At 37.2% G+C, this 12,987-nt stretch overlaps 2 protein-coding genes across 2 annotated transcripts in view; both read right to left on the bottom strand.

Annotated features, from left to right (window-relative positions):
* Positions 1-3,213: 3,213 nt before the first annotated feature.
* On the bottom strand, positions 3,214-6,427 carry LOC107733789 (AP-5 complex subunit sigma-1-like). Its single transcript, XM_016545586.1, has 3 exons — positions 6,121-6,427; positions 5,243-5,534; positions 3,214-3,829 (listed from the first exon to the last, which is right to left on the bottom strand). Exons 1-3 carry the CDS (start codon positions 6,285-6,287, stop codon positions 3,701-3,703), a joined length of 588 nt encoding a protein of 195 aa, XP_016401072.1. The 5' UTR covers positions 6,288-6,427; the 3' UTR covers positions 3,214-3,700.
* Positions 6,428-9,038: 2,611 nt separating this feature from the next.
* Positions 9,039-12,987, bottom strand: part of LOC107733779 (M-phase inducer phosphatase 1-like) — a 6,612-nt gene continuing 2,663 nt past the window's right edge. The window contains exons 4-15 of the mRNA XM_016545572.1: positions 12,797-12,838; positions 12,667-12,700; positions 12,201-12,311; positions 11,872-11,985; positions 11,640-11,771; positions 11,478-11,561; positions 11,198-11,386; positions 11,030-11,116; positions 10,849-10,911; positions 10,598-10,696; positions 10,251-10,496; positions 9,039-10,161 (exon numbers count right to left, since the gene is read on the bottom strand). Of these exons, the coding sequence (XP_016401058.1) occupies positions 10,021-10,161; positions 10,251-10,496; positions 10,598-10,696; positions 10,849-10,911; positions 11,030-11,116; positions 11,198-11,386; positions 11,478-11,561; positions 11,640-11,771; positions 11,872-11,985; positions 12,201-12,311; positions 12,667-12,700; positions 12,797-12,838 (1,342 nt within the window). The 3' untranslated portion in view covers positions 9,039-10,020. The remainder of the gene's footprint in view (positions 10,162-10,250; positions 10,497-10,597; positions 10,697-10,848; positions 10,912-11,029; positions 11,117-11,197; positions 11,387-11,477; positions 11,562-11,639; positions 11,772-11,871; positions 11,986-12,200; positions 12,312-12,666; positions 12,701-12,796; positions 12,839-12,987) is intronic.

Below are 12,987 nucleotides of genomic sequence, written 5' to 3'. Positions count from 1 at the left end.
GTCTGAACCTCAAACACACACTGACTGCATTACTTTGTTTGTTCTCGAATGCTGAATATTGTTTTTCATTATTCAAAAAAAAAAAAAAAAACATGAAGGAAAAAAAATCCTACCTTTCAGAGGAAGTGTGTAGGAGTTGTGATGTAGAAAATGGCAGAGAAAGTATGTATCAGTCATTTACTGATACAAGAAAAGAAAAGAAAAAAACAATAGGAAACCTGGAACCACTGTGCTCCTTAAGAACTCTAAAGCTACTGACAAAACTGGGGGTTTCTCATAGATTTCATGTGAAAACTGTATCCTGGGCACAGGTTGTGTCTACAGACCTTCAGTCAGAATAACTTTAAAATGAAATAAGGATATATGTTCTGTCCGGATATAACTAATATGTTTGGTTGTTATAACTGTATGAGTCGAGCAAACACTGAATTATTAATGCACATTCAAATATGAAACCCAAAAATGAACATTTGCTGAAAATTTTCTTAACCTCAGGATGTAGATGTAGATGAGTCTGTTCCTTCATCTGAGAAGATCCGGAGAAATTAAATGTTTTGTGCGATATTCCAATTTTGCGCATAAGTTAAATTCGCAACTTTGGATGGAAACCCGGCTAATAATTGACTGGAGTCGTGTGGATTACTGATGTTTTTAATCAGCTGTTTGGACTCTAATTCGCATGGCACCCATACATTGCAGAGGATCTATTGGTGAGCAACTGATGCAATGCTAAATTTCTCCAAATCTGTTCAGATGAAGACATACTCTAAAAAATGCTGGGTTGTTTCAACCCAACTTTGGGTAAAATATGGACTAACCCAACTTTTGGGTAAAAAAATTTAATTAAAAAATTTAACCCAACAGCTAGGTTACTCCATATTTGACCCAAAGTTGGGTTGAAACAACCCAGCATTTTTTAGAGTGCACAAACTCATTTGCATCTTCGATAGCCTGAGGATGAGTACATTTTCAGCAGGTTTTCATTTTTAGGTAAAGTATTCCTTCGAGTTTGTGATTATGCAAGTTTTATCTCTATACTCAATTTAGTTATGTTTAGGATTATATCCATAACGCAAAGGTTTAACATAATGAAGGTTCAACTTTAAAAAGCTCTTCTAGAGGGAAATGTACACCTGTTAAATGACAGACATTTTATTATGAAGGGGTAAAAGAGAGTGACAGTAATAATAACACTACTACGGTTAGAGCTGAGACTCAGCATAAACTGAAGCACAATTTAAATGTGATTACTTGAGGCTTTCATAAAGACCTGGGAGAAAAAAGATTCCCCAATTTAGGACAGAATCATCAGACAGCTGAATAACAGATTTCACAGCTGAAGTGGATCCAAATGTGGCAAGAAAAGCTCTATGATTTCTGTAATAATTGCGTTTGTGTTGTGCAAGCGTACATTTAAAACCAAGGCTTTTTGAACCTCGTGTGATGAATGATGAATATGTTGGAATTAATAACACACTAAATATTGTTGTGTTGTTTGAAGCAGTTGGAACAACAGGGGAGTAACCATTAAGGACAAACTGTCTGCTACTTGAATTTACTGTTTTGAAAAGATAACACTAATGTGTTTGTGAGAGGAATAAAACGTTATAAAGAAAATCTGTATTATAAATATCTAAATCTCCTGAGTGACTCAAATGTCTCTCAAATAAAATAATCCGTATCTAAATGGATTGTGGAGGACTTATGAAATCATGAGTCTAACTCCCCTCTCTGGGTTTTTTTTAGTCCCAAATTAAATTCATGTTACAGTTCCCTTGCCGTTGTGACACATTGAGCACTATGATATTCTGTATGTTTATTCTACTTAAAATCAAGACACTAAAGCCTGATCAAGATGATGCATTTTATTTTAACATTGCTTCAAAAAATATAGGTAAAACTGTATATTAGGATTATTCATGTGTCTATTATTTATTAACGCTTACTGTTGTTAGAATATTATTACTAATATAGTATTATTGATTCGTTCCTTCATTTAAAAATTAAAATGAGAGAACAAATTAGTAGTACAGTAAATACTTAATTTGTGTTCACAATATCTTCTCAAATGAAAATACACTCTAAAAATATACAATAACTTAAAAACAAAAATTCCTTCCCAATTCAAAAAGACAATCTGTTGAAACTAAACTGCAAAAATGGCTTGCTCCAAAATCCATAGATTCCTGATGTCAGAAAACCAAAACTCATTAACATATAACTACCCACATTCATAATTCAACGTTTAATTGTCATTCCTAACATCAGAAAAACCTAGTTAATGGCTGTGTGTAGCACCTACTGCTCTGCAAATGATTCAAAAGCATCTCAACATAAGGAAAAAGGGGTGAAGTTCATTTTAACAAGGTCCCAAAATCTTAACATTTTGTGCAGCACATTTTGCAACAGCAAAAAGCTGTTTTCACATATGACAACAGTGTTTACACGGATACCTTAAAGACATAGCCGCAAAAAAAACTTTGGTTATGAAAAACTACATTTTCAGTCATTTTAAGAGGACCTAAAGTGGTTAAAAAATACAAATATAGACCCCTTGAAAGCAGTCACCTGAAAATGTGAAATTTTATAACATCCACAGAAATGCAGTGAGAGATCTGAGATATCACTAACCGCATGCTACTCAATTCAAATGCTATTGTGATGACATGTAATGTGCTATAGGTCCTTTCAATGTGAGTGTCTAAACAACACTTCACAGCTACAGAGCATTTGGCCATAACAGGGCTCTTGTCATGCTCGATGCGAGAGAAATGCTAACCATCACTACTCTGTAAGGCAGCTGACACAAGGAAGCCAGAACAGCCTCACACTCACCAGTCAACATATTGAACCGCAGTACTTGTGAGTTATGACTGGCCTCACAATTACTATAAGTGGACATCCTCCTCACCCTCCCTTCATTCCCAGCACAGCATGATGACAGAGGTAACTCGTCATTATTAAATCAGGGGAAAGGCTAAAAATTGATTTTCAGGAATTGTGTGATTGCTCCGTTGGCCTAGATATCAAGGTGTCATATGGCCTTGTCAATCAGCCATCTCAGATCTGTTGGCAGACACACTGCTGTGAACTACTGAATTATTTTAGATGAAAGTGTTAAGAGGATTATTCAAATTGCCATGCACTCGACTAAAGCAAAAACATATAGCAATTAATAAAATGCAACACTGCCCTCTAGAGGAGAGCCAGATATATACAGCAATGGTTTTAGTTTGACCCAGCCAGACAGCAATAATAATATAAATTCAGATTTTAATTAACAAGAAACTCAGTGAACAATGTTATCAATTGACCATTTATGGCCAGTTAATCAGGTACTCCAAAGTCATTCTGCCTGAGAGATCAAATGTGTAAAGAGCTTTACTTGAATAAGCTCTAAAGAATCTCTCACCAATATATCAAAAGCTGTGCTGCTGTGCCTTTTTTCATCTAATCTGATGTCAAACTGCAATTAAAGTTTTAGAACATGTGCCTTCTGGTTTCCTCAAAGGGAAAAAAACTGTTCACAATACACTTTGTGTGTGCAATCTTCTACTTTTCGAAGGCCATTACACCTTCAGAGGAGAAGTGGTTCCTCCAAATCTCTTAAATCAGAACATCCTCGATTTATCAGGCAGTTTATATATTACTCTCTAAATATGTGGCAAATCCTCATGTTTATACCAATACACACACGGTTTCATTTGCTCACGTAGCTCGCTATCTCTTTATCCAGGGCGAAGGCAAAACGGTGGTTAAGGAAGAGGAGCTGACCATGGGGAAGCAGTCTGTGCAACAATGCGTCCACGCGATCACTTTTCAGCAACATCTGAAAATAACAGCTATGTCAGCCAGAGAGAAAAAGGGTAGCATCAAATAATCAATAGCTTGGCAATTTGCCTATTTACTTTGAATGTGTGTCCTTGTTCACTGTATGACAACAACTCCAGCCCTATTCATTCAGTAATTGGAAAGAATATAATTATTTAGTAAATTTCTGCAGAAAATACCCCTAAGCTCATTGGATTGCTTTTTTGTGAACGTATTGATCACAATGTAATTAACAGCTTATCATGTTTCTCTCACAGAGTGAGATGTATATTCTTATCATCATTTCAATTGTGCCCACTGCTAGTCTTTCTGGTGGGAAGAAACTAGACCAGCAGACAAAAGAAAAACATTGCGCTCCGAGTACTTTATAAGATTGCTGGAGTTCAACAGAAGTTCAATTTCAGCTGTAACAATAAAAGCAATACAATAGTTTTCAGACTCTAGGCTGCATGAATCTACACAATGATACAATGAAAACACCAAACAACATAAATACATTCACACAACAGTCACTCAAACACACAGTAATAATAACTTTTTTACACTACCATGTATTGTTACTGAAGTCAGTAAGATTTTTCATTATTACTATTTCAAATGAATGCTGTTCTTTCAAACTTTCTATTCATCAAAGAATCCCCCAAAAATGTATTATGGTTTCAACAAAAATACTGATCAGCACAACTGTTTTCAACATTGATAGTGATAAGAAATATTTCTTCAGCGCCAAATCACTATATCAGAATGATTTCTGAAGGATCAGGTGACACTGAAGACTGGAGTAATGGCTGCTGAAAATTTAGCTTTTCCATCACAGGAATTAATGACATATATCAACATATATAAAATTTCACAATATTACCGTTTTCATTTTTGATCAAATGCCTTGATGAGCATAAGAGAAAACATTTTTTTAAATCTTACCGACCCAAAACTTTTGAACTGTATAGTGTACATATTCAATTTTTTGGATACATTTAAATTTTGGTGATGTATTTTATACCCATATGCAAACACGCAAACACAGTGAACAGATTAACATGCAAACATACATGCAACACATATACAAACATGTACATGCATGCACACACAGACAAGATACTTCAAAAACTACGGTCTAATAAAATATCGGATATCACATTATTGTAGTATTTTTATAAGTTCTATAAGTAAGTGTTTTCAGAAAGTAATGATTTCCAGTGAGCAGCAGTGGCTTCTCAACAAGCCACACAATATACTGTAAGTTGTTACTCATAGCTGTAGCACAAAGCATGCTGGATTTGTCATCGTTAGTTTTGCTAACATTTTCATTCATGTTAAGTTTATTTTCATTAAGTCTTGAGCCCTATGGATAAGCAATAGTAATTGAGCACCCCTAATAAAACAATCACTAGTTCCAGAAAAACCTCACCTCAGCACCAGGTCCCAGCAGACGTAGCTCCTCCAGGCAGTGACGTGCAATGTTGCGAAGCGCTCCCTCTGTGAGCAGGAGGTTCTCGTGTGGTCTGCAGACCAGACTGAACGCTAGAGACTGAACCCCCAGCCACAGAACAACACTCCGATGTGGAAAGAGCTCTGCATTGCCCAGGGAAAACACGCCGCTGTCAGCTTCACCCAGAGCTGCAGCCTCCTCACCCAGCACTGCCTCCACACACAAACCGCCTGAGGCCTCCCTACTCAGAGCCACAGACTCCTCACCTGGCCTGACAGAGAGAAAAGGGGCAGAAAAAAGAAAAAAGAGTATTGTTTCCCTTGGGTACACATACAAAGTACCAGTAAACATTGTTTCTGACAAAATACCACTGTTACTGCAGTTGTTGCTAATACAGATATTGGTATTAGCAGGACAGTTACCCAAAAATAACATTTATGTCATCATTTGCTCACTCTCATGTTGTTCCAAACAAACCTGTATGATTTATTTCTTCTATGGAACAATAAATAAATCAATAAATATGTGGAGAGATGGGGGTTTTTTTTGTACATATACAAGTCAATGGTAACCAAACCGGTTTGGTTACCATCCTTCTTCAAAATATATTTTATATTTCACAGAAGAAAGTCAGTCATACGGGTTTGGAACGACATGGGGGTGAGTAAATGACGATAGAATTCAATTTTGGGGTGAACTATCCCAGTCATCAAAACAAGATGATGATCATTAAACAAAATGATGTAACAAACATTTGCATGAAATCTCCTATTTGTTATTGTAATAATTTACTGTTGTTGGTTTGATTGTGAGTAAGAATTTGGCGGAAATGGTTTACAATCGTGAATTCATCTCACCTCGCTACCACGTGGAGTTTCTCTTTCTTCATCAGTCGTCTCTGCTCCGGTGTGAAGTCAGCGTCTCCGGTCTCCGGTCCGAACACGCGCGCGTACAGTATCCGACTCTCGGCTGCGGACAGCGCGCTCACCGGACACACCGTGTGGATTAAGAAACAAATCACCATAGCTGATCTGGCATATCATAAACACTTGAAGAAAACACTCACAAGAAAATATACTTAGTAATACATTTGTGTCACAAAGTCATGATGCCAATGTAGACAAACTCTGCATGATTACTTCCGTATTTGGTCACATGACTGTGAATCAGCTGATCAATTTTGCGCAGTTCCTTTTTTTTTTTTAGCTCTAGATGGCGATCTTGGATGACTGATACATAGACATCCTGTACATATCTATGGACTGACAGGTGTTCTGCTGAAATGATGGACACATTCTCAGGACACAACATAGTATTAAATCTATTTAACGCCAGCGAAAGTTATTACCATTTTATTAACCAGTTTATTTCTAGTATTTTTTTATGTTTCATTTAAATTTATGTAATATTTGGGACATAAATACAGTTTAAAACGTTGATTTGAACGATTTTAATACGCTCTTTAGCAATAAACATTCATTAAAATCAAAATTCAATACAATTTCTAAATTGTTTACAATTTATTTTTTACATAACAGGTAAAAGAGTTCAATGGTTTGGCTTTGCTCTCAGCATTACAAATTGTTTACCTGTCTTCCCACCATGAAAGATCTTACTAATGTCATTTCTTGGGCATTTTTATTTGTTTTTTATTGTATTTTTATTTTATTTTATTTTTATTGATCTATTTTCAGTTTTTTTATTATTTATTTATTTATTTTTATTTATTTTTTATTTTTTTTGATGGAGGGATCTTACCTCATGTTGCATACAAAATGTGGTACAAACTTTTATGTTTTGGAAAATTTAAGAAGTTAATTATTAAATGTGCTGTATATACTGTTCTTAAGCCACCACCAAAGTTTTTCAAAACTTCTGTCAAAATAATTTAATAATATACTAACTTACATTAACTAATTAGGATATAGTACATTCTTCAGTCTGATCTATGTACCTGTGAGGTATGCAAGTTTTAAAATGTACCCTAGTGACAGAAAAAAAAAATTTAACAAGTCTTTAATTGGACAGTTCTCCGCCCAACAACATTCTCCAATGTGTGCATGTTAAACATAGGAGCATGTTTATAAGCATACAAAGTGCCATTGACAGACGACTAAGTTGGACGTATTCAAACACATGCGCTCTGACACACACAAAGGACAGCTGTTTCGCTTAACAACTGCTGGTCATGCTCACTTAACCCATGAGGGAGGAGGACACACATCTCCCCCCACTTCCTGCTACATTCAGGAACCAAAACTACAAAACTGATAGCCTGACAATGAATGAAAAAAAAGGTTTTACTGAAGATACAGGAAGTCAGTGGGCAGAAACAAAAGCCAAGGCCACATTCAGAAGATCTTGCTGTTGCAAAAGTGATAGGATGTGGTTACAATGATGGCAATACTCCAGCCTTTACAGCCGATTCTGGTAATTTTTAGATTCAGAGGCAGGCTAGCAAAGCAGAAACACAATGACAATGGAAACTCAGCATGCGTGAGATCCTCTTACTCAAATTCGACTTTTTACTGGCTCTCTGTGGTTGAATTAAAACCACATATACTAGATATCCAAAGTCAGAAACAAAACCTGAAGTTTCAGCCTTCAGACTTAAAAGGAAAATATTATTAGACATTGATTCCAGCACACAAAAAAAATACTGAATTAATTATTTTAAGGCAGTTCAATTAATATATGCATTACACAATGTGCAGACTGTAAATGTAAAATGTAAATGGCATTTACAAAACTGTATAGAACCTTACTGCAGTAACTTGTAGGGTAAAAATGTTAACTAATAGGTATCACTATAACTTTCCCCAGTTGATTCATAACAGTACATTGAGACAAATATTTTCCATTACAAGTTTTCTGAAATGTGATGATTAAATGCATGAATGAGGCCGTAGCTTCTTAAATATGCACAGATTTGCATACATTTCCAGAAAAGAAATCTGAGCATTAGATAAAGCCAGGTTCAAAATTCTTGCTTCATTTTGTTGACATGTTAAAGTTAGAGAGGATTTTGCATATCTCTTTTTATCACTCCATATATCAGAAAATACTGTCAACAAATCACCATTTTAGAAATGTAATAATAATATATAAATAACACGACTGTGAAAACCTTCAGAATATAGAAACGGTAATGTTAGCTCTGGATCATCTGGCTTATTGACCAGCACATGAAAAGACAAGTTCCGCCTGTAGTGTCTTGCCTTGAAATGTTAAGCAATACAGTTAAACAAATCGGTTATAAAGATTTACAATACATTTTAACAGATTGTGCATGGTCTGCATTTCAGATTACTGCTTTATGCACCGTTTATTTCATAAAGATCTACATTTGATTTAGTCTGGTGGGAATCAAGCTACAGGCAGAATATCTAAATGTTTGGCATTGAACCAACAGTTTGAAAGCTCTTCTACCATCCATATGTATAAGCTGTGGTAAACACATTTGTTAAACAGTTAACACATTTTAAACACTTAAACTTTCATTTCTTGTTTGCTCATACTGATAAGAGCATCCAAAAACGCTTTTACTCATTAACCAAACAGAAACGTGAGTGCAGGAACTGGTCTGACACTGTGCCAGGATGTTAGGGAACGGCTGGGAAACTGCTGGCTCCTCCTAATGTGTGCAGGGACACGTGCTGGTGCTTGACTAACCACATTCAAGGTCTCTGCTAGACCGGTATATTTGAAAAACAAATGACACAACCACCCTACGCCAGTCAATAACAGCACACAGATCCAAGAGATCAAGACATGATTGAGCAAAGAGTTATTACCCCAAACGCCAAGTTTATTCATGAATACATAAACCAGCCTCTCAGTCCCACATGACCAATAAAACATACACTCGGGAAGATAAAATTTACAAAAACACTTGCATGGGAGTGAGAATTGCAACTCTCAACTGTCGCTGGTTTACAAATAGAACATTTTGGTGAACATTGATGTGGTCATCACTTGCTGACCAGCAGCAGAAAAATTCTGAGTTAAAGCTGTAGGCCAAGTGAGGGGGGAAAAAAATATAAAATAAAAAATTGCTAGCTCCCCCTAAAAGAATGCTCACAATTTCCAAAAACTCAAACCAGGACACTCAAAGCAATATGGTCATTGCCAACAGAACTTTCTGAAAACATACGGGTAAAAATTTAAATCATTATTTTGTGACATGTGAATTTGCATAATTGTGACATTTAAAATACATAAACCAATTTATACAACAAATGTAATTAGTCCTCTGGCTGTAATCACGGCTTTACCATTGGGCAACTGACCAGATGTGAGAAAGAGTGGGCAAAATGAATGCGTAAATCACACAATTAAAAAGGGGGAAAAAGTGCTCTAGGGGAGGGAGAAAAAAAATGCAAGTTAAAATAGTCATTAATTAATCCAACATACAAGTTAAGACAGTGGCCAAAAACGTGGGGGTAAAAATACAGGTTAGTTAAAACGTGTATGTGTAATACATGACAGTGACATGTAGCTGTGTGTTTCTCAAGGGAGATCAGAGTGGTGAATAATGGCAGTTTAAAAGTTACAAGATCAAACCAAACAGGCAGAGATACGTAATAGCCTCTCAACCTCGTTTGACATTGTGGTACTAAAGAAATACCAAACCCTGAAAACCAATAACGGTTCCCACCAAACACACATCTTCAGGTCTCTGCCAAGTCTCATGTGTGAGGGCAGCATATGAGAGAGCAAAGGCAGTACAATGCCAAGGGAATGTGAGAACATGAGGCTCAAAGATTTTTGAGACGGCTATACATGTCTCTCTTGCTGCGTTCTCCAGCCCAGGTGCGGCTCTTAAGGCGGAACTTCCTCAGGTCTTCTTTAAAGTCTTCATGATGCATCGGCCTGTAAGCCTGTGGTTCACAGACCGACTACAGAGAAAAATGCATGCATTATAAACTTGGAAAAAGAGGGGGGAAACTCAGATGTAGGACGTTCAAACAGTGAAAAGCACACATACCTTTTGAAGCGGGAAAAAGTCTTTGTAGCCTCCCTTCAGGATATAGAGTTCAGGGTAATGGAGGTTGGGGTACTCATTCAAAAACCGATCTCTTTGTCGAACATAGCGACACATCCGTGGGCCACGTTCGGATGAAAATTCACAGTGGAAAACCAGCAGGACACGCTTCTCGGGACATTCTGGAAGAATAGGACTCTTTAAAAAGTAGTCTTCAATTTGATCCTCTTGATGGAGGTTAAGGGCACCCTGAAAGGAGGAGGACAAACAGGAGTCAGCTAAATTTGCCCCACACAAATACACACAAATACGACAGCATGCAACTGCATCAAGGTTAATTAAATCCTAACCTTAATATGACCGCCCTCATACTCATACGGATAACGGCAGTCGATGACAAACAGCCTCTCCACCAGATCGCTGTACTGGCCGTTCATTGCTTTAACCATCTGAAAATACAGAAACAGATGTTAGAAAACAGGTGCAGGAAATGTGCCAATGCACATACTTTGTATAGATGACATGCAACTGCTTGTTTTACATGCTCTTGCATTTGAAATGTCCATGCTAAATGTTAATGTGTTAATGTGTGCAAACTTACAATATCTGGAGTGATGTATTTCAACTCTTGGTGTTTTCCTTCAACTGTGGGTAGCGCAGGAGCCTTCAAAATGACAAATGCACGCTTTTAAATGGTGTTTGATTTAGTGTTATGATTTTATACGTGTGAGTGTCATATATATATATATATATATATAATTACTACTAAATGCAATAATCACCTTGGTGAAATCTCCAGTCACATTACTGGGATCTGTATCCAACATTCTTTCAATCTGTGTGTGACTAAATGACTTTGACCTTTGAACCTGTAAGAAGGTGGTATCAAAGTTAGACCCAAATTATAAACTCAAATTATGGTTGCTGTTGTTTTTCCAGTGAGGTCTGACCTGATGAGGCATAACATCCTCCTGTTCTGTGGGTGCAACTTGTGTCCCTGCCAGGCTCCGCCTCCTCTTCACTCTGACAGGTGTGTTCTCATCCTGTGGCCTCTCGGATCTCTTTAGTGGGATACGCCCTCCGGGGTTCGGCATAGAGGGAGATCGGAACAACCCACGTGGACGGCAGCGAACAACAGGCTAAGGGCAATAAAATGGGTTTGGTTGTTAACTATCATGTCAATAACCATAAAAAACTAATCAAAAAGAGATAGAGAGTGTAACAGCATACCGAATAATTACTGTCAGTACTTTGTTTAGCCACCAGAGGAGCTGTGAGAAGACTGTCCATTCCAAAAGGAACCTCAGAGTCGTTCTACACAAACAAATGCATTATGGTTATTTACAAATCAAAGAAACAGAAGAATAAAACAAAAGCAAATTGAGAAGTCACCTCCACATCATCCAGCCCCTCTAAGAAGCCATCATCATCATCATCGTGGAGACAGGAGAGCGAGGGGCGGCGCAATATGAAGGGACTGCTCTCGTCTGAAGAGCCGGGCTGATGGGATGAAGGTGGGGAAAGCTGGAGAACAGAGGAAAACCCAAGCATTTAAAAAAGTTACATCAACATTAAACCTTTTAGAACAGTTTTCTACAGGTTCTGCCAAGGATGCATGTTGTACCATTAAAGCAGGAGCAGAGTTGGGTCGGCAGGCAAAAGCATCCTTGGTACCTCCAGTGGACCGCGTACGACAGCGTGATGCTGGCATGGAAGGCTTCTTGAACTCAAAATTCTCCTGGAGAAAAAAAAAACAGATTGAATCAATGAAGTCGTAAGAGAAAATACAAAGTCATTTCAACACCCACCCCATGAATTCCCATAACTTTCCAAGACTTGCAATAACAAATCATAGCACTCACTCTCTCAAAAAGCAATTCCTAGTCAATTTTGAGCATGAATACATCAATATACTGCCTACAGAAACACAAACTACAGACACGAAACACACACCTCAGCCAGGTTCTCTTTGTTGTCGCTGCCATTTGCACGAGTCCACACTCCATAGCGCGAGGGATCTTGTTCTTTATTTCTCAAATTGGGACTGTGACCCAAAAATTGCAGCTACAAAGAAAAAACAAATCTTACGTTTATACTTACACCACAGTTCAAAAGTTTGGGGTCAGTTAGAGAAACACTTATTTAGCAAGGACACGATAAATCAAATCAAAAGTGACAGTAAAGCCACTTGTAAAAAGTACCACTGTTTCCACAAATATATTAAAAAGCATTTTAGAATGATTTCTGGTCATGTGACACTGAGACTAGAGTCATGGCTGATGAAAATAAATTACACTTTAAAATATTATATTAATAGATTACTATTAATTTTTCTACCAAATGCAGTCTTGGCAAACACATGAGACTTCTTTAAAATCCCAAACTTTTGCATGAGAGAGTGTATAAAGAATGAACTTACTGGCAAAGAGTGTATCCTGCGAATGGGCATTTTTCTGTACGAACAGAAAGAACATTTGATTAAACCCAAGTCAATACAACAGATTTCACAGACAAATGCATCCTCTGCTTTGTAGTGCATAACCACTTACTCATTAACTGCTTGTGTGGCATCCTGCATGGCCTTCTCAAACCTGTGAGGAAAAAGAAAATGCTATTGAACAGCTAGTGTATTCAAAGTCTCCTCCCGCTCCAACCAAACACAAGCCCAGACGACAATTCAGACTACTAGGCCCCTCACAACTCTATATTTAACAAATACACCGATGCCCACCTGTATGCA

Source organism: Sinocyclocheilus rhinocerous, unplaced genomic scaffold (genome assembly GCF_001515625.1).
Source record: "Sinocyclocheilus rhinocerous isolate Xijiao unplaced genomic scaffold, SAMN03320098_v1.1 scaffold789, whole genome shotgun sequence".
In the NCBI taxonomy this organism is placed as follows: Eukaryota; Metazoa; Chordata; class Actinopteri; order Cypriniformes; family Cyprinidae; genus Sinocyclocheilus; species Sinocyclocheilus rhinocerous.
The sequence above is the reverse complement of the archived record's forward strand: the minus strand, read 5'-3'. Positions and strand labels throughout refer to the sequence as shown.